Source organism: Amphiura filiformis, chromosome 16, assembly GCF_039555335.1.
Source record: "Amphiura filiformis chromosome 16, Afil_fr2py, whole genome shotgun sequence".
In the NCBI taxonomy this organism is placed as follows: domain Eukaryota; kingdom Metazoa; phylum Echinodermata; class Ophiuroidea; order Amphilepidida; family Amphiuridae; genus Amphiura; species Amphiura filiformis.
Window position 1 is genome coordinate 50,629,091 of NC_092643.1, and position 22,115 is coordinate 50,651,205.

At 37.7% G+C, this 22,115-nt stretch overlaps 1 protein-coding gene across 2 annotated transcripts; it reads right to left on the reverse strand.

Annotated features, from left to right (window-relative positions):
• Nucleotides 1–125: 125 nt before the first annotated feature.
• Nucleotides 126–21,389, reverse strand: LOC140136161 (heterogeneous nuclear ribonucleoprotein C-like). Of its 2 annotated transcripts, XM_072157872.1 has the most exons (7): nt 21,235–21,388; nt 16,782–16,842; nt 6,983–7,326; nt 6,080–6,155; nt 4,202–4,243; nt 2,618–2,754; nt 127–1,474 (listed from the first exon to the last, which is right to left on the reverse strand). In XM_072157872.1, the coding sequence occupies exons 3-7, from the start codon at nt 7,320–7,322 to the stop codon at nt 1,332–1,334; spliced, it is 738 nt and encodes a 245-aa protein (XP_072013973.1). In that variant the 5' UTR covers nt 7,323–7,326; nt 16,782–16,842; nt 21,235–21,388; the 3' UTR covers nt 127–1,331. The 2 variants fall into 2 exon arrangements, with proteins under 2 accessions (XP_072013974.1, XP_072013973.1); XM_072157873.1 differs by lacking the exon at nt 4,202–4,243 and having other exon boundaries at nt 126–1,474; nt 21,235–21,389.
• Between the last annotated feature and the right edge of the window lie 726 nt (nt 21,390–22,115).

Below are 22,115 nucleotides of genomic sequence, written 5' to 3' on the forward strand. Positions count from 1 at the left end.
ATTGAGTTTTTGAAGTCACAGACATTAATAATAAAGTAATGATTTCATCTTAAAAATACTTTGCAAACTAGTTGATAATGATTGTCTTGAATCCATACGAAGACCTGAGCGCAAGACACTTGGCCCCTCAACATGTATACACTCAAATTGCGTATAGATTTGTATAGTTTGGTAATGTTTTATACATGTTCAGGGGCCAAAACAAATCTTTCACAACCTTTCATGATGTTTTCACCCTGGAACATGTATTTAACATTATAAATCCCTAGGAAATTATAGGTAACTTTAGTGTATACGTGTTGAGGGGCCAAGTGGACTTACGGTCTTCTTGCGCTCAGGTCTATTTACTATCTAGGATGTGACGGGTGCACAAAGTCCTGGTACAAAATACTCCACACAAAGATACATCAAGGCTTTTATATTTAGCAATTCCAGTTGAAATCCTTTACACCCACCCTGTATGGAAGACATACCTTTAATCTCCCACACAAGAGGTGTAGATTATAAATGGAGTCACACATTTAGGTAACCCAGTTTGAAATTCACACTCCCTGTGTGGAAGATTAAGGTTATGTCTTCCACAGGGGAGTGTATGGATTTCAACTGGAATAGCCCATTTTGGAGTAGGCCTGTTATCGATTGTCGAAAGTATCGATAGTCGGAAAACGCATAGTCTAACGACATGTTGGTACACTCAATGGTAGTATCGAAACACAAATGATATGGCACACATGTTTACATTATCCCAAATCCTGAAAGACAGTGGAGTTGTAAATAAAACGATAACTGTGTGTAAATTACATCTTGAAAATGTGTGTCAATATATCGATACTGTATCGATATGTTGCATAATTTGCTTCCGATATATCGACTTCAAAAACCTGTATCGATAACAGGCCTATTTTGGAGCAGACAACACTGAATGAGTGAGTCAGGGTGACTCCATTTGAAATTCACACTCCCTATGAGGAGGATTAAGGTCATGTCTTCCGTAGGGGGTGTATGGATTTAGGAATAGTCCTTTCTCATAGTCTGATAGCATGGTAGTACGGGGTAATTTTCAGGATGAAAGATAATCGTTCGTTTCAAATCGGAACTGCCAAACTAGTCATTAACACACAGTCACTCATACAGGAAGAGTTGATAACCATAAGATGGTTAAGAATTTATAACCACTGACACGATGAACTAACAAATTGTCGTACACTGTACATGGGGTAGATTATTTTCCAAGGAGTTCACCTCTTGCACTTAAGTAGTCCACCCATTTGGGCTACAAATTCACACAAAGTTTGGCAACACTGATTTATCAGTTCAAGTTGTTAGGCATTCTATTGGCCGGTTCCGGGTGCCTGTTCCGAGTTGCCATCATCCAGGTAGATCTGTGTGTCGTGAGCTGTTCTTGCATGTTTCATCAGCTGCCAGGGTCCTCCTAATTCTTCTTTGCAAAATGCACAGTGCCAGTTGTTTGGTTCTGTAGAGAGAAATGGTAAGCAAACATAAATGGCTCATATTAATTAACTTTTCTTTTTAATTTACAAAGTTACTCACTCACTCACTAAATTGCCCTCCTCACTCAACCACTTACTCAACCAGTTGCTCACTCACTCGCTCAACTCATGTACTTTACTCAATGACTCAAACAACTGAGTGACCTACTAGGACAATGCTACGGCTAAGCCAACTCTGAAGCAAAATTTTCAAACAAAAAAATCAGCCTGGTGAGAGGGCAGCAGAATAGAGCCTCCTTCCTGCAGCCCCTGCATCAGTACTGATTTAATCAGCCAAACACTGAATAAACAAACCCACCAAACTATGTGTTTTAGAAATGAGACCACCTAGACTTCGGAAAGATCATAACAATAGAAAGAAAACATCCACACACTTCTACTTGTAAACAACAGAACAGACAAGTTGACCCTCTACCCTATAGAGTTTGTACTACATAACTGCGGACACACACATTTGAGGGCCAGGTTTATTGGCCTCATTGAGGCAAGTTTTTGATATATCCAAGTGAAGACTGACCCTACACCAGACACAGCAGTCAATGGGTATAATGCGTACTTAATGCAGTTTTGGATCTAGAAACGCTGTTCACAAACTGCAGACGTTAGCAGTTCCTGCAGAGGAGGCTTAAAGGCATTCTACAATAAAACCTCATTTTAGAGGCATAGTCCCCATTGCCACACACACAAAATGGTAATTTTCAAACTGCAGCCAACGAGCTAATAGTTGAGACTTATAACTTATATTTGACTTTCTTACAGGAAACATTCATATTGTACCACTGCATTAATTTTATTCATAAGTCTCAGTGTTTTGAATGTTAAATAAAAGGATGAAAACACCAGATAGTTGCACACAATCCCAATGCAAGGTATGGTCAATCAGTCACATGTGTACAAAAGCCAGACATACCAAGGTCAGAAACCCCATTGGGTTATGGGAATGTCTTTAAACATCCTCTGCAGTTCCTGTGAGTCCAAACAAGTGATGTCCTCTTACAAATGTTTCTATTTTAGACCACCTAAACATTTTTAGACTGATCAATCAATCCAAGTTTTTTTAGTTTTTTTATTGTGGAAAGATCATGACAATAATGAAGAAATCTTACCATCTCCTTCTGCTGGGAAACCCTTCATTTGTGAATTGTTGAAAAACCTCTTGACTTTCTTGGCAGCCGGTGGTCCGAATCCTTGGCCGGAACCAGAGGCCGGGTGTACTGGTAGGCTGTTTGGATCCACATAGCCCCTGAAGGAAAACAATAGCAGTGTAAATGCAATGATTTTATTTGAACAGGATTGGCAAGAACTTAATTAATACACATATTTATTTGGAAATGCCCAGGGACATTCACTAGGATCCGCAACATGTTCATCTATCAGGGCACAGTTCTTTAACCCCAATACATATGTACATTCATTGAATGACCTTTGAAAATTTGGGTACAAAAACTCATATTCTGCAACATGAGGTCAAAATTTTGCACTATGAGTGTTAAATTGAGGTTATTGAACTATGCCATTGTGTTGAGGCCATGGGTCCATAGTGCTTGCATTTTTCACAAGGGCATTTATTACAGGTTATTCTTAGCATGCATTTTCCATAAAGAGTTCTATTTTGAATTTTCATAGAAAAGGCAACGAAAAAAACAAACTGTTCTACGGGCACAGCTTTCTGAAGTTGGGTCGCTCAGTTGGGTATTTAAAAAAATCTAAAACTTCCTATCCATGTAAGATATTCAGAAAATCGGAGCCCTACAATAAAACAAACAATATTCTGACACTCTTTATGCAGCATGTGTTCTAAAACTTTCAAAATAATGTATTTAGGCCTTTGCAATATATTCTAATTCAACAGGTGTTACAAACTTGTGAGCTCTTTTAAAAGGTTGGTGGTCTGATAGATCATATATAAAACATTGCAGCACAACACCAAAAGAAACCAAATACATATTATGAGTCAAATTGCTCCAGCGGAAGAAAAAATTATGTAAATAATGAAAAATAGCAAAGTTCTTGGTGGACATACCACTTATCTGCAAGTGTTTTTGTGGGTTTTATACATGTTTAGGAAACATATTTTTTTGGCCTACAATTTTTAAGAAAACTATGAGCTATCTTCAGATGCCCGAATCTCAAGTAGGGAGATAAGGCTGTCAATCGAGTCAAATAAGTAGATTCTTGAAAAACTTGGAAATGTTGACAACTGCACAGGTGCAAAAATGTTCTTCTGAGGTGAAGAATTTTTATGAAACTTGATGAAAATGATTGTGATTAAAAGGTAAAATCTAGGTCATATGGGGGTCATCTGAGGTCAAATAGGTAGATATTCTCAGATTTTCTTAAAACTTGGTGAAAATGTAAACCTTTGAGTGCCAACTTTTTACAAGTTCATTTCAAGGTCATCAGATGCCATATGAGTAAATTTTGTTAGATTTTTATGAAATGTGGTGAAAATGATAAGCATGAATAAGAAAAGTTGGAAAATGATGTAAAAATAGAGAGAGTTGAAGATGGGAATCTCATCTATTGCGTTCACTTATAGTGAGTTTGAGTCATGCATGCCTCAGATACAGAAATACTGTAATTTTGTGAAAATGAAACTTATCTCGATTTACTCATATGACCTCTAATGACCTTGGAATGACCTTGTACAATGTGACAACTAAGGGGACTTATTTTTTGTTTGTTCTTACCAGGGTGCGGCCGCTGAGACATCCTTGGGCCCAACGGGAGACCTATATAAAAATTTAGGTTTGATAAAATATATACAGGGATGTTAAAACAATAGCCTGAGGCTATGACACAAGTCTTGTTTTCAGTCTACATCTGCTAGTCTAATGTCCGCTAGTCCCAAGTCCAAAAGCTCTCAAGTATCTCAACCTTAAAGCCATAATGTTCTTATAATACGAAATTGGTTAAAGAGGAAGCCCTGCCAGAGCAGTTCCTCTGGGGTGAATCAAACCTGCCTGGTTATCAAATGAATCAGTGACAAGGTTATCTCTGAATTTGACATTGCTAATTGGTGTTTCAATGTTATTGCATCAATTAGCACCTGTCAAATTCAGAGATAACTTTGTCACTGATTAATTTGATAACCATGCAGGTTTGGTTCACCCCAGAAGAACTGCTCAAGTGGGGCTTCCTCTTTGTTTTTCAAACCCATTTTTTAAGGCATATTTGTCCCAGCATACACCTAAATGTAATCAGCCAAATTTGCTGTGTTTATAGGTCAACAGAGCAATTTAGACATATAGTCATATCATGACTTTAAATCACCCATAGAACTCCATGTTAAAACTGCCAAAATAGCCAGTGGGTTTTTTGTCATTTTACCTTGTTATTTCAGCTTAAAATTGACAAAAACCCTTCCTGGCAGGTATACCTATTATTATTTCAGCATTTTGGGTAAAGAATAACAATTAAGTTAAATTTGACAGAAATTGTACATTATGGCATAAACCTTAACCATAAACCTAACCTTACCCTATAAACATAGCCCTAAAATCCAACTCTAACCTTAACTTTCAGACAGACTATAGTCTGTCTCGTCTCAAGTAGAGAGTAACGCCATGTTGGATTTCGTAATGGCCAACTTGAATCAGTGCATCGCAAGCATATGGACAAATCACCCTTCTAAGCATGTGCATAGGTTAGCGTGCACGAGTTGAATCTGCCACTCTGAAATCCAACATAGCATTACTCACAACTTGAGACAAGACAGACTATAGGGAACCCTTTTTATTCTTTCAGTCTAGTGAATCTATTTTGATGTGGACTAGTGAACCTCAAGACTAGCGGTCAGTTCAGGATATACTACAGGACAGTATTTCTGTATCTGACATACCCTCAAAATCACATTCCCCTTCATTATAAATGAATGCCATTGACGACATCCGCAGCTTCAAATTTAAATTACAAACACAAAGTGAACATAATTATTCTCAACAACTTTCAAACAAAAAGTTCAACAAACTAAAGTTAAATACATTAAATATTACTTAGCTAACTAGAAAATCTTCTGGGCAAAGAACTGCTTATTATCAAAGTTACCCGAACAACAATTACTTGGGAAGCTGATCCTGGCTGTGATGGTTTGTTCTAGATATAGGCTGGCTAGGATACTGAGCCTATATAAAGCGGTGTACCTGAATGATACACAAATGTTTTATGGTGTGCCTTGGGCTATAGTAGTCTGCAAATTTAAGTAAAATTGCTGATGCTATGTGGGTTTATGTCTATGCATAGTGCACTATAATAAATCGCTATTTTTCTTCAAAATAATAATTTAAAAAAAAGAAAAATGAAAAAACACAAATTCTTGGTCATTCGGGCTCATAGAACAGGTTGTTTTTTTTTGTCGCCTAATGCTTAGAAGAGGTTTTTGGTGGGTTTTTTTTAAAAAATTTTGTTTGGCTTTTTTGGGAGGGGGAAGTTGATGGCACCGTTATGCTCCGCCCCCCCCCCCCCAATTTTAAATACCCCATTTATTTTCATTGAACAACCTTTAAAGGGGGGAGGGGTTAATGGTTTATTGTATAATCATGTTCTTTATCCAAAGAGTGTTTACTTACGCATATGCATACTCATTGATGATACGCTTGAAACCTTTTGGTCGTGTTGGGTTGGGCTCACTGGCTATTCTTAAATCTGAAATAAAGCATATCATGTACACAAAAATGATTACATATACATGTATGGATAAGATGAGTTGACCTCAATGTTTATCAACAAAAGCAAGGGACTGGTATATCGATTCGCTTGAGTGAACCCCATGCAACCACTACATTGTTCAATTACCATATTGTGCTGTGGCAGAAATTTAAAAACCACAAGGCCTGAAGAAAATATGATGCGCGCGCATACTGCCAGGCAAAAAACAATGGAAATTGTGATGATGCGTGCGCATACTGCCAGGCATTGACGTCAGAGGTCAATTCATCTATAGCTGTGGCTCTTAAGTCTGCATCATTTGATGGGGAGCACAAAGCCTGATTGAGAAGTCACCAGCTGTTTTCCAGCATTTTTTAATGAGATTTTTGCCAAATTGTCACGTTGATTGGTAAAGATACAGATTACTACTGAATACAACTGAAAATTGCCAAAAACTGGCTTGTGGCCCCTCTCAGACCCGGGTGTTCCCCAATCATGGTCGGTACTCCCCAATATGACCCACGCTACGCCACTGCTCATTTCCAGGGGTGGGAGACTGGGAGGTATATTGTAAAGGTATCATGAGACAAAAGAGCCTCCAGATTAAGGGACCATTCACAAACACTTGTTAGGTAGCCTGATGCAAAAAAATTTCATCAAACATTTTTCGGGGCCCCCTTTTCGGATCTCAACAATTTCAGGACCCCGCTTTTTGACATGAAAATTATGGGTCAACCCCATAGAAAAGCATATAAACTCAATTTTCCTGGCATCAGGGCCTCTAATAAGCGTTTGTGAACGGCCCCTAAGAGTGCTATGCTTACCAAGTGGTTGATTTGCCATGATACGACCATGCTCTCCCTCCACAGCGCACCTTGCGCAATACTCGCTTGTGTACTGAACGAAACCGAAGCCCTTGTGCAGTGAGACTCCAGTGATTCTTCCATAACGTCCAAAGATCTGTTCCACCTCTTCCCGTGTGACATAACCGGTGTTCAAGTTGCCGAGAAAGACTCTGGAAGCTTTTGCTTTGGGATCGTTGCTGTTGGTGACGTTGCCACCTTGTGGGCCACCTGGTCCGCCGCCACCGGCGTGCATGTGACCTTGGCCGAATCCGAGACCGGGGTTGGGACCTCCGGGACCTGCTCCGTAGAAACGATTCATCTTTCTGTAATGTTGAAAATAAAAACAGAAACAATAGAGGACTTAATTGTACTTCTTAATGACTTTTTTAGAGAAAGAGATTCTGATTAGTTTCATGTCATCCTAACCATTTAGAGTCCATTTTCATGATTGAAGGTAAATGTATGGACCGCTAACCACCGATCAAGTTCTTGAGGGGGCGTGGCAGCCCAAGTAGCCATTGTGCAGCACTAGTAGAAGTCCATAGCCAGGACTTTTTCAGAGGAGGGGGGCAAGGTAAATTTCCAGGGGGGGTAAGACTTTGACAAAATGGTCGAAAAATGGCTAAAAATGATAAAGGCCTCTCACGGGGGCAAGACTTCTCACAGCAGGGGCAGCTACAGGGGGACAGCTGCCCCTGTCTATGCCACTGGTTAGTAGCACATTCCCCTCTGTGGTCTGCCATGGGCCATTATATAGCGCGGGGCACCGGTCATGACTGGGGGTACCGGTTTCCGATTGGGGGGAACAAGCCATTTTTGCCAATTTTCCTATGAGATTTGTTAAATTTTCAGATTCATTGTGGCCCCCTCCCGTGCCTCTACTGTCTATGATGCTATGCCACTGATTCCCCTCCTGCACAAAGTGTGAAAGCTACAATCAGGGAAATTAATGTTGGCACACTCTGGCATACTAAATGTAAATTTATCGCCACCCCTCTCCCCAGTTCAATGTTGATGAAAGTACTTTTTTCATTGGGCTCTCCAGTCTCCCCAACATTGATTGGGGGCAATAGGGGAAGGTGAAAGGGAAAAGGGGAAGGTGTGTACTTCTCATCAAACATAGTTATACTAATTTCACTAACTATCAGAGCAGGAATGATTATGAAGAGTTCCAACATATTGTCGAGGTGTGCCACTGCTACTATTTCTTTCCATGATTGTAGATGTGGTAATAAAAATCATAAAATTTATTGTACTTTTTTTGCGTTTTTAGATGTTTCATCTTTCATGCAGAAGATTGCAGTCACCGATCTAGCTTATTCTTTGAGTCATATAGTATAAGATCAGCTGAAACAAGGGACTATAAAAATGAATGATGGGGATGTGCCACCACATGACCCCTTTTTTCAACTCCCTCTCACCCAATGACCCCATTTTTGGTTTTATTGAAGTCCCTCTCACCCAATGTCAAATGACCCCCTTTTTGGTTTTACTAAAATCCCTTTCACCCAATGTCAAATTACCCCCTTTTTGGTTTTATTTAACTCCCTCTCACCCAATGTCAAATGACCACCTTTTTGGTTTTACTAATCCCTTTCACCCAATGTCAAATGACCCCCTTTTTGGTTTTACTAAACTCCCTCTCACCCAATCTCAAATGACCCCCTTTTTGGTTTTACTAAACTCTCTCTAACCCAATGTCAAATGACCCCCTTTTTGGTTTTACTGATCCCTCTCACCTAATGTCAAATGACCCCCTTTTTGGTTTTACTAAACTCCCTCTCTCACCCAAAAGACCCTTTTCTGATAATCTCTTGTCAAATGACTTATTGTGATTGAGCTTGATTGGACCAATATTGAAATTTGACCCCTAAATTTTGGTGGTTCTTGGCTGGGCACAATTACCTGGCTGATGGTGACTGTACCCACCAAGTCTCATGCCCGTCCAACAGTTTTTACTAATTTGACCTCAAGATGACCCCTGGTGACCCCGAAATGACCTTCCAAAAATGTGGCTCTAAATGTTGACTGAACCCATCAAGTATCATGCCCATACAAGTTTTTAGTAATTTGACCTCAGATGACCTTGCAATGACTGTCCAAAAAATTTGACTCTAAATGATGACTGTACCCACCAAGTTTCATGTCCATGTGACAGTTTTCAGTAATTTTACCTCAGATGACCCATGGGTGACCTCAGATGACCCTGAAATGACCTTCCAAAAATTTGACTGTACCCACCAAGTTTCATGCCCATATGTCAATTTTAGTAATTTAACCTCAGATGACCCCGGATAACCCCAAAATGATCTTCCAAAAATTTGGCTCTAAATGTTGACTGTACCCACCAAGATTCATGCACATACAACAGTTTTTAGTAATTTGACCTCAGATGACCCCTGGATGACCTCCCAAAAATTTGGCTCGAAATGTTGACTGTGCCCACCAAGTTTCATGCCCATTCAATAGTTTTTAGTAATTTGACCTCAGATGACCCTTGGGTGACCTCGGATGACCCCAAAATGTCCTTCCAAAAAAATGGCTCTAAATGTTGAATGTACCCACCAAGTTTCATGCCCATACAACAGTTTTTAGTAATTTGACCTTGTATGACCCCTGGGTGACTTCGGATGACCCTGAAATGAAATGACCTTCCGAAAATTTGAATCTAAATGTTGAGTGTACCCACCAAGTTCCATGCCCATACAATAGTTTTTAGTAATTTGACCTCAGATGATCCCTGGGTGACCCCGAAATGACTTTCCAAAAATTTGACTCTTAAATGTTGACTGTACCCACCAAGTTTCATGCCTAAACGACATTTTTTAGTAATTTGACATCAGACGACCCCTGGGTGACCCCAAAATTTGACTCTAAATGTTGAATGTACCCACCAAGTTTCATGCCCATACGACAGTTTTTAGTAATTTGACCTCAGATGACCCCAAAATGACCTAAAAATTTGGCTCTAAATGTTGACTGTACCCACCAAGTTTCATGCCCATAAAAGTTTTTAGTAATTTGACATCAGATGACCCCTTGGTGACCTTGGATGACCCCAAAATGACCTTCCAAAAATTTGGTTCTAAATATTGACTGTACCCACCAAGTTTCTTGCCCATACGAGTTTTTAGTAATTTGACCTTAGGTGACCTCGGATGACCAGGTGAGTTATATTATAATTTGATCAGAACAATTAATGTGATCTTTTTAAACACAAAAAAATTGGGCTTTGCCTACGAATTCACTAGAGTGGGCTAATTTCGGGTACCGTACCCCATAATATTTATGTTTACCCACTAAGGAAAAGCCCAGTTTGGTGCTATTATTCAGAGTCATTGACCCAACTACCCCAGATCTGCTTTAATGGATTTCCAATTATTATATAGGTCAAAGGATATTTAGAGGTCAAGCAAGGTCATCATTGATAACATGTGGGTATTTCTCCAGACATGCTTTCAGGAATTTCAATGGACTTTAAGGGGGGGACCACAGGTCGTTTTTAGGTGGAATTTTGAATGGCCTTGTTTATAGACTATTAATAATAGAAGTATGGCTTCTTATATATCAATGTAACACACAAAGATTGAAGTTTCAGAAAATTATATTATTTTGTGCGTGTCGATATGTATATGCAAATGAGGCGAGGTCAAAGGTCAAATATGTTCAAATGAGGCATAGGAAAAATGTGAATTTTGCCCCCAAAAACTAATGATTAAGGAGAACATTTAACTTACTATTTACTATTCAGATATGTTATATAGGTATAACTTTGCAACTTAATGGAGAGACTTTTTGAAATTTTTGCTTTTTGTTGCCATGGCAACCGTTTGATGAAAAAAATTGAATTTTTTGTCTGGATTTGACTTTGAAGACCTATAAATCAAAAAGTAAAGCAGATATCAACAAAAGCTCCCATTAAGTTGTAGAGCATTACAACTAGTACATGTGTGCCAAATTTCATGGTCACAGACCTATGGGAAGTGGAAAAGTTTTGGGGGGCAAAATTCTGACATCGCCGAATTACCATTTTGAGATATTAGCATTTTTAGTCTAGAAACACTAAATAATTTTTTTAATTCACATTTTAGAAACACTTACATTTAAATATTGATATTTGTATTGATTGATATTTTTCCCTAATTACTAAAACAGTTTACACCATAAATTGCTGTTTACTTTGCTGTAAATAATATTGTTATGAAATTCCTTAATAATCGCAGCTTGAAAAACAATGAAATACAAAAGAAATGATTTATATAGTAATAACATAAGAACGAGCTGCTATTTCTAGTACTTTTGAGTGACTTATCATCTTGTTTTGGCAATAACTTTAGATAGGAATGTCCGATTGTAACCAAACAAAGACCAAATTAAAGCTCAAAAATAGTACAATCTACCTCTGACAAAATCTCCATTTTTACAAGGGTTTGGGAAGTTGACCTGTGGTCCCCCCTTAATAGACTTGAACACAGCTTCGGGCAAGAAAGCCGTATCTGCAACATCTGCCCATGTTAATTTTAGATGTGCACATGTACTATATAGAATGTTCATTAATTATCAAAATGTCTGTGGGGCAGCTATTGCAGATAGGACCCTTGATTTATGTATTTAGAAATGGCTAATTTAACAGTTTTTGACCTTTTTTTATGAAATTGGGATCCATGCATATTTAGGGATTTTTTTCTCAAATCAGGACCCATGTTTATGGTTTTCTTGCAAAAAGTGACTCTTGCATACCCCCCCCCCCCTGTGGTATAATGGTGGGCAAATAGGGGAGGAGGACAAGCTATCAAGTACTTACCTGCAAACATTGTTGGCTCTTATCCAATCCTCAACAGGTTATGTGATGTACACCAACTTTGAGCAGTCAGAGCAATTTTAAAATGTGTCCCCTGGATAACCTTTGAACTCCCACTTGATTTTTAACATGCCCACCTCTGGTTTACAGGTGCAAAACCCCAATTGGAACCATTAAATTTTACCCCAAAATGAACTCCCACTTTAAATTTGACCCATGACCTGTAATGACCGGTTTGATTTTAACATGTTCACACCAACTTTGAGCCCAATCAGAGCAATTTTAAAAGTTGACCCCTTAATATGGCCTCATTTGTCCCGAAGATGACCTTTGACCCAAAAGAGGGGATACTTAACTTTAGGGTGCAACTGGGGCCAAACGAATGAATAACAATGAATGATAACTAAATTACATGTATTGGAGCTCCATAACCACTTTTCCTGCCACTTTTTTTGCAATAAATTTTGGTCCAAAATTCATAGAGAAAAGATCTGGGCAACAAGTTCCAATAAATGCTGCAACCAGTGATGGAGGGAGGGGGCACGGGGTAAATCACCCACCAGTCTGAGCTCTTGCCACGTAAAAACCCCAAAGTACGAACATTTGCACTTTTTAGCAGTAATTCTGCAAACAAATTTGATTTTGCCGCGCATGCACTGGCTGCAACCCAGTGGCGTAGCGTGGGTAATTATGTTGGGGGGGACACGGGTCTGTTTTGGGGGGCACAAGCCATTTTTGGAAATTTCCTATGCGATTTTCTAAATTTTGCCATCAATTGGGGGGGCATGTGCCCTACACCACTGCTGCAAACATCTACTTTTGAAATGCAGCATTAATTTAGATGGAAAATGTCCCATGCCAAACATAAACATGATAAAGAGGGCCCTTAAAAGTTTATAAAAGAACATGACAAAGGTACTTTTTAGGTTGAATACATGTTCTGCCTAAATAAATTAGTTCTTTGCAGGAAAACCTTTGGGTGTCCTTAATTTCATGGGAAGATAATTGTTTTGAACCTTTGGTGCTTATGATATGAAGGTGGTGGTGAGGGGTAAGTTTGCATGGTTTTTTTTTCATCCCACAGTCAACTTGGCTGAATCACAGTGGCGTAGCCAGGAGGGGGCAATGATAATAATGTATCACTGCGATTGAGCCAACTAGACTGCCAAAGGATTGGCTTTGGCAAAGTGGTATTATCCATTCTAGCTCCAATGACACCTCTGCAATTTCCTCGGACTTTTGGATGTATTGTACAAATATTAATTACCGGTGGCATTTTACTTAAAATTGTGACCTGATCCCGCAAAGTGAGCGTAAAGTCACAAGTTGGTGGTTTCGAAACCTTCCAATTACCAAGTTGCTGTTCTTTGTATAGTCAAGTGATGTCCTTTGTGAGTGGGGACATATTCAATTCAGTCCCCATTCACAAAGGACATACCACTGCCAATAACAAAAACAAAGAACATCCAACTCAGTTGGAACGCCTTGAGACTCCTAACTTGCCCAACTTTGTCACAAATTAGAATTACACTGCTGTAGTGCAAGGTATCCAAGGACTGTGGCGGCACCCGAATTTTTTTATGGGAGGCATGGGGGCAAAGTGAATTTTTGAGGGATTACCGCAAAAAGTGGAAATTTACGTAATTTTTGGGTTTTTACCTCAAAAATGGGCAGAATAGCGCCGCCACTGTTCAAGGACAATATGCATGAAGTGTCACTGGAGCTGGAACAGAATACTCCTGTGCGTTGGTGTGTGGTGATACAAGTTTGAGCCCCGGTACAGTTCCCATTGTTTTCATTAAATAATTGCGCCAACTAGAAATTCCTTCTAGCAAGGAATGGTTTGTCTCAGTTTATCATAATACCCATACCTTGGCTGTAATGGTTTATTGTGGTTTGTATAGGGTGTGCTAAATGGTTATGATGTGATCAAGCAAAATCAGTTGGAAGTCGGAAAAATTGATTTTAAGCCAAACAAAGGAAACATTTTTTGAAGTGGCTGTCCAATTTCAGTTGGGTTATGCTGCAAAATGTAGCTTTGCAAATGCTTGTTATACAAGCCAATAAGAAACTAAAAATTACGTATGACCGACTTGACTGATGTTGCTTGATCGCACCACATATGATATGGCCGTCTTGGGCCAGTGGTCAGCAAATTCCTGTTAAGTGGGACTTGTGGGCTTAAACATCTAGATGTCGACTATGTAACGCATTATACATCAATGTGCTTCAGAACGTAAATCAGTTTGGCAATATTTGAAATATTTACGAAAGTGGAACCTTGTTACATGAAATTTGTCAGGGCCTTTGATAGAGTTCGTGTTAACAGGTCATTGGCAAAACTTATGGGCATGGGCATCAAGGGAATCGAAAACCATTTTGTATCATCAGGAATTTTGTGTTAACGAGTTTCCATCTTTTTGTAGTAAAGAATGCTAGCCTTGGAAAATTCCAATAAGTGTCTTGTGAATTTGGAGCAGTATTTTTCAGCAGGCAGGCCCAATGATTGAACTTTCTATTTTGATAAAGAGCACACCTGAACGTATTTTGAGAACTCTCCAGGATCTGCGACCGTTTTGAGTACGGTACCATCGTCTATGTCCAAAATTTGTCAAAGGAGAGATTCTGACAATAGAAAGCATGTGGTGAACAAACATGAATGTGCAATGTCACCTGATCAGCACTCTTCATGGCACTCAATTGACATCACACATTCACATAGTGCTGCGCCTACTGTCTCCAAAGTCCAAGACATTTGACAGAACCTAAAATGAAAACTGCCTAATTATGTGTCTGATAATAAGTTTTGATGTCTCATGGTGTTGAAAATGGTTTTTGTAATCGGGCTTCGAGTCTCAATTCAGACTACTAAATTACTAACACCAGCAGATCCAGAATTTGTAAAATTGTCATACCAGGACCTATTAAGGTGGTACTACACCCCCTGATAAATTTTGTGACTAATTTTTGCATTTTCTCAAAAAATAACTACACACTGGTAACAAAAGTTATGTATTTTACAGGGGCAAGGAATCCAATTACTTCACTGAAATTTCAGTGATTCAAGAGAAGTGGTTCATTATACATTGTATATGTTAAGAAATGAGGTACCGTATATTCTAGCGGTACCTCTTTTCTTATCATAAATAACGTACCGCTTGTGTTGAGTCACTGAAATTCCAGTGTAGTAACTGGATTCCTTGCCCCTACAATATACACATAACTTTTGTTACTAGTGTGTTATTATTTTTGAGAAAAATGCAAAAATAGTCCCAAATTTACCAAGGGGTGTAGTACCACCTTAAAGATTTGCATTTCCAAGGAAGAAGAATGCTTCCCCACCTCATTATTTCTTATGTACAGGCCGTATCAAAATGGTTGGTAATGGTACCCATCAGTTTTGGTGTTTGACAATCCTGCTTCTTCAATTATGCAAGATTGGATCCTCTGAAGAGGAATGACCAGTTTATAGTTTTATAACCTTTCAACATTCATCTATAATTAGGTAGCTCCTACATGTATGTTAGCATTTTTGATGTTGTAGTCTTGTCCATAATCACTGGAATCCAATGGGTACCAATACAGCCTGTATAATTTCTGATTGGGGAAGCAAAATATACTATAAAAGCATACTGGATTTGTCCAAGCATGATTGGCAAGGGGAGGACCAAGAGACTTAAACCTGGAGTTGTTAATACACCAATTATGAGGGTCACTTTAATACATTTTGCGATTTTAACACAATCATGGGTCCAACAGGACAAAAAACATGAAAATTATCAGTTGAATATCTATATAATGGCAAAATTCTTCAGATGATCAAAATTTAATAAGACCTAAATTGGCACCCTTCAGCTGTAGATGGGGTAAAGAAATACATTGCTGCCCCGACATCGATAATCATATGTAGTTTAAAATAACTAGAACTTTGCGGATCTCGGCGTACCACAAGGTTCTACGTCGACCACAATGACTCCACATTCATACAAAATTTGATGGGAAAAAAATGCTCAATGCAAATTAAGCTCATTATCGTAATAATTTAGACCGAAAACCAAGTACTTGTAGCTTGAGTTTCTGATTGTGGCCTACTTATCCAAGAATATCCGTCTATCCATTCACAAGCTACAGGGTCAGAATTTTGGCGAGAATCTAAGAATCGATTCGCCCAAAGATTCTCGTAAACAGATTTGCGTGAATCCTAGTTGATTCTCGCAAACTTTTGTAGTTTACACAGAAGTTGATTTGAAAGAATCCAATGATTCCCGCAAATTTATTCTGCAAATATCAACATGATCAAGATTGATTCTCGCACTACAATACAAAATTCTGACCATGAAGCTACAACATCCAGACAAGCGGATATTGCAAAAACAGTATGCCTCACACTGGAGGCATAAATACGTAACAGTCATATCTGACTTTTTAAAATGTTTATAAATTAATTATATGATGATCAATGTCAAGACTAATTACACCATCTATGATCTATAGCTGAAGGTGCCAATTACAAGGAATGGTGTCCAAGTCCTGACCAAAAATGAGACTTTTTATCTTTCAAATTAATACAAATGCTGCATATCGTAAAAGCGCAAAAAGCAGGTGATAATTAAAAGCAGAAAACCATGTTGAAAACAAAATGCATGCATCAGAACTGGCAAAATTATGGGCTGCATATGCGGACAGGGGGAGAATATATCATTGACTTCAAAAAATGCGAAAAAACAAGGTTCAAGAAAAACAAAAAACAACCAATAATAATAAAAAAATATTAATAAAACTTGCAACCGTTGAAAAACAAAATTGTCTGCCAATAATTATTGTAAGAGCAATAATTCTAAAAATGGAAAAAATTAAAAAGTGCTTAGTGTCTACAGGATATTTCAAAAATCAAAAAAGATCTTGAAAGGGGTTTCAATATGAAAACAGGTTGAATAATCAATAACATCAAAAATTCAAAAAGAAAAAAGTACTCACCAGATACTGATAAAACAGGAAAAATTGAAAATGAAGTACTGTCTTTGAAAAAACACCACCACTGTATAAAAAAGAAATAATAAAAAACAAAAAAAAAAATAAAATAACAATAAAATAACAAAACCAGCAATTGCTGCATTTAATATTAAATGCAACACTGCTGTTTACTAAAAGCGAAACTTGTTTTTAGTAAACATTGCCGTTTACTAAAAACCAGATTCTCTTTTTAAATTTTAAAAATTCTACCCAATAACAAAAATGTAATAAAGTTTAAAAATCAATAACAGTTTACCTTAAAAATACATGACTTTAAAAATTGGGAATTTAGATATGTTGGGCACAGGGGTTCTTTTCTTTGTTTCTTCTTTATTCATGTCCTTAATGTACCATACAAAACACATAGTTGACATCACTTTGGATGTCCCAAGCTATAAAGATACGTAGGAAAGTCCAAGTGACAAGTTTCAAACTTCTTTTTCTTGGTTAAAATTTCTCACTTACGGCAACCTCCAGAACATCAAATTCAAAGTTAGAATTTGAACAGTCAAAAACAAGTATGTTTTTGCATTTATCGATTGTCATTCATTTTCAACATCTTAATATTGATGAGAATAAAATGATTCCTTTGCAAAAATCAAAACTGAGATTTAACTTTCACACTGTGCAACAAAATTTTATTCCGGAAATTGTAAGTGCTATGTTGTTGCAACATTTATACTTCCTACTTCCCTATAGCTTGTTTACATAGACTTCCCATGTAGATGTACTTACAGTTACACTTGCATTCTGAACATGCAAGATCTATTCGCTGCCAAAGCGAAGGAATAATCGGATCAACTACTATAGCAAGAGATGAATACAATTTTTGAATATATCGCCCTGCACTACAATGTTAACGATGTCAAAGAAATGCTGATCACTAAGATTAGTATCTTTGAAATGAAAAGAGTGGTATTGTATTCAAATCTATGATTGCAGACATACACAGGTGATGAGTGCAACCTGCTTATGCAGGGCGATCTATTCAAAAATTGTATTCATCTGTTGCTACCTGTACTTAATCGAATTGTTACGTCACTTCGACAGCAAATTATTTGCTCATTTGATATGCCAACCAATTCCATGTCACTCATGATGATGTGACATGGATCTAGACGATAAATTTCATTTTAATAATTATGAACTAATACTTGAACATCCCTTGTACTCAGGTGGAAATGGTTGGCATATCCAATGAGTAAATAATAAGAGTTTGGCTCTACTAGAACACACTTATGAAGTGTAGCCTTCTCTATAATATTAGATGGGGTGACTTCCACAAAACCGACCCGGCAGTACATAAACCAGAAGCAATGTTTAAAAACAAATTCTTATTTCCAGGCTTGCTACACATTGAATTCATTGAACTTTCTCAAGTGTTGCCAAAATTTCCCACTATAATCAAATTAAGTATTTCTTGGCCAAACTGGAACAAGCACGTTGCATCCATGTAGTGTACTAAGCGTGTACGCAGTGTAAGGCACGTGTATACTTTCTTCTGTACCGCGCTATATGTGTGTGTGTTTATCGCGGAGCCACTAGCGTTCAGTGTTCCAGTTTGGCCAAGAAATACTTAATTTGATTATAGTTTCACTTGTTGTGAGAGAAATAATATCAAATGAACTGTCTCCTCATAGTATAATTTAGTATCAAGACCTCAGAGTCATAGCAAAAAATTGTCACTTCAATTTGTGACACGATCTTGTCCATAGAAGCAAAAAGGCGGCAAATTTGAAATTAAAAGGCAAAAATATGGAGAGAAAAACAATAAAATGCATACATTAGGCCAATGAAAGTCAATTCCTTGTTTCCCGTTACACAATTTTTCATGACTGTGTAGGTGACCATTTCATTTTTCATTATTTCATACCATTTCATTATTGCATAGATCTGTTACAGGTGTAAACCAATAAATGCCCATGTATACATGTGATAAATCAGTTTGTAGTTACATCATGCACATGAAGGTGATTGTACAACTATTATCAAAAGTTTCACAATATTTTTTACGGGATGAGATCAGAGCAGATCAAAAAGTGTGGGACAGAGAAGTGAGTAGGTATTCATTATTTTACCATATACCATGCTCCTACTGCAAGGAAAATCCTGAAAATCAACAGAAAGAGATTTATGATATATTTAAAACCACAATTATTTATTGGTATGTTAAAGTTTGTTAGAAATTAACATTTTATTCAAAATAATGAAATATTTGGCGAGCAATTGGTTTTGAGCAGAGTAGGGCAAAAAAAAAAAAGGAATCAACTTTCATTAGCCTTACAAAACTTCATAACTTTGGAACCATGCAATCAGTTTATAAGTTATATGGCGAGAATCCATGGATTCTTGCAAAATTCCACTGGGAGAATCCAAATGGCTTCTCGCACATGGATAGCCTTATGTTGGTAATTGTACAAGACGATTATAAATCGTAACTCAATTTTCAAGAATGCCTCCTTTGGCCTCCATGGTCCAGATCATGTCACATTTGTTTAACTTTTACTCAAAAGGGAAATAATAGAAGAAATGGGCTGAGAAAGCATGCCGATGTTGTATTTGTAACTTCCAATGTCAAAAATAGGCAAAAACAACAGATTATTTCATTTTGGGCGTTTCTTTAAAAAATATTAAATACCCTGATAAAAAAATCCTTTAAAATTATTAAGTTCACAATGGATATAGTGAGTAGTAAACTAGTAATGCATTGTGGGAAAACTGCTTTTTTCGCACATTGTATCATTACAAAATATATACAGTTCAACTTTTTTTTAATGTTTTCACTAAGTAAAATTTAAAAAATGTTCAAATTGAGATCATCGACTGCTCAGTGCCAGATGTGGGCAAGTGCAATAGCTGTTATTAATTAAGAGTAGCGTGTAAGCTGCAGTGTGTAGATGAGCATGCGAGCACATTCATTACAATACAATTACAAATTAAATGAAATATTCACAGCCACAGCACAAGGCAGCTAGCTATTGCACTCACACCCACTTCTGGCACCGAGAAGTTGTCGTGACATGTCTTGTTTTAAATCTTTATTCATGTTAGCAATTTAACCTTTTTCAAAACAATTTTTTTTGTTCAGGGTTTACTACACCCCTGGCCAATTTTGTGCCTATTTTTGCATTTTTCTCAAAAATTATAGCACATTGGTTACAAGTAAGATATGTATATTATAGGGGCAAGGACTACAACTACTGCACTGAAAATTCAGCAACTCGCAGCGGCGAGTAGTTATTGATTTATTGATTAAATATTGGTTTTCCCTCATTTTTGACTTTAACTCCACAACTATTGTCAGTGTTGAAATAAAATTCCCAGTGCAGTAGTTGTAGTCCTTGCCTCTATATACATATCTTACTTGTCACCAATGCGCTATAATTTTTGAGAAAAATGCAAAAATAGGCACAAAATTAGGCAGGGTGTAGTACCCCTTAAGCACAAAAAAGACACATTCCCCAATCAGACTCGTTCATGATTGTAACAAATATGTGTTTTGTCAAAATCCTTTTCAATCATCAAGGGCGTAACGCATTTCACACGTAGTGACGAAAATATTACGCATAATGCCAACTGCTAAGCAAGTGCATAGCCATAGAACCTTGTACATAAAATATGCTGGACGATTTGTAAACTTGCTTTCAATTTGTAAAGGATTTTGGCAAAACGCTTTACAAAATTAAATTTGCCACTGCAAACCGGGCATATCTTCAAGTTCATGAGGGACCATTCACAAAAAAACTTGTATGGGGGCCTGATGCAAAAAAAATCCATCATGAAAAATTTGAGGCCATTTTTTTCAGGCCCCCCCCTTAGGAGGGTCAAACATTTTCAGGGCCTCCTTTTGCATCAGGCCACCCATACAGTGTTTGTGAACGGTCCCTGAACATGATTAAGTTTAACTCAAGTTTAAAGGAGTATTTTGTGATCCCAGCATCCTCTTTTTATGACAAAATTTATGACGAAATTGTTTGTAAATAAACATTATATATGTAGCCAGAGGTTTCCAGTGTCTGTGAGTGTGATATAAAATTCTCAACTTTTTGAGAAAAGTGGGGGGATGATGCTGTGGATGGATCACGAAATGCCCTTTTAAATTCATCCAGTTAACCAGGTTAATTTTTATGCATCAACATGAACAAAAGTACACAAATACACCGATGCCGATGTGCTGTTCTACGCTTCCAACAAGCTCCGGCGATAGATCCAAGGTCGACGGCGGTATCGCACCCACGTGTACGTGTAGCGTTGGTTTGCACGTGCTTTCACTGCGGTGCTCGATTTTAATTTATATGCAGGAGCCGTGCTGAAATTAACTCCATTTTAAACCTTAATTCCTAAACCTTAATGATTAAAAATACAACCATTACAGGCGGAAGACTTTAAATATCCCGGTGCTTCAAAAAATACTCACCGGCAGATATATTTAACAATATTTTTTTTCAAATTTGTAAGAGGCGTTATCACGGTCGATCAACTCGGAACTTGTAAAATGGCGAAGAGGAAAAACCGGCGTTTGCAGACACCCACCCGGGGTCTCCAAACCCGAGGAAAATTATATTTAAAAGCTCATCAAATTATGGCTTAAATCTCCTCAACTAATTCATAAAGCTTCATAAAACTATACTAAATATTGATTTGGTCAAAAATAACAAAAATATCTGATTTACTGTTGACATTCATTTGATTTTACGAAATAATACAGCTAAAAAATATTGTAGCGTGTACCCCGAATAAATTGCCAGACAGAACGTAGTCGTTTGTGTGCGCGCTTTTTCTTTGGGGACTTCTTGACGAATAAAAGATGCGGCATTTTTATGATTTTGCAGACGTGTACAGAGTCTAGACAGATGACGGCATTGCTGAAAGTGCAGTCTCTCTTACCAGCTCTACTGTTTCACGCTGGTCTCGTTTTAAAGCCATAATGTATGATTTTCGACGGTCATTTTTTTTTACCGTGAGGTATATAGGCCTATTTAATACTAGCCAAAATGCTGAAACATTATTACTAATGATTTATTAGTAATAATTACCGGGAAGGGGTTCCACGGAAGGTTTCTGTCCATTTTAAAGTTGACGACCAGTCCCGGGGACCAGTCTCAAATAGAACTTTTATTCTGAACACCCCTAGTCTTCAAATTCTGAATCTCCTTTTTTTAGAACTCATCAAACTATGTCTATACCAAAAGGGACTGTTCACAAACACTTGTCAGGGGGGCCTGATGCAAAAAAGGGTGGCACTTAAAAGTTTTGACCATAAAGAGAGGGGGCTCAAAAATGACCACAAATTTTCTT

Bases quoted from the DNA above. Each gene is read 5' to 3' on its own strand.
- LOC140136161 (XM_072157872.1), bottom strand. From the start codon at position 7,322: ATGAATCGTTTCTACGGAGCAGGTCCCGGAGGTCCCAACCCCGGTCTC. The intron at 4,244-6,079 runs GTAAGTAAACAC...ATTTTTATATAG, and splicing joins ATCAATGAGTATGCATATGC to GTCTCCCGTTGGGCCCAAGG. The intron at 1,475-2,617 runs GTAAGATTTCTT...TTCTCTCTACAG, and splicing joins TTTCCCAGCAGAAGGAGATG to AACCAAACAACTGGCACTGT.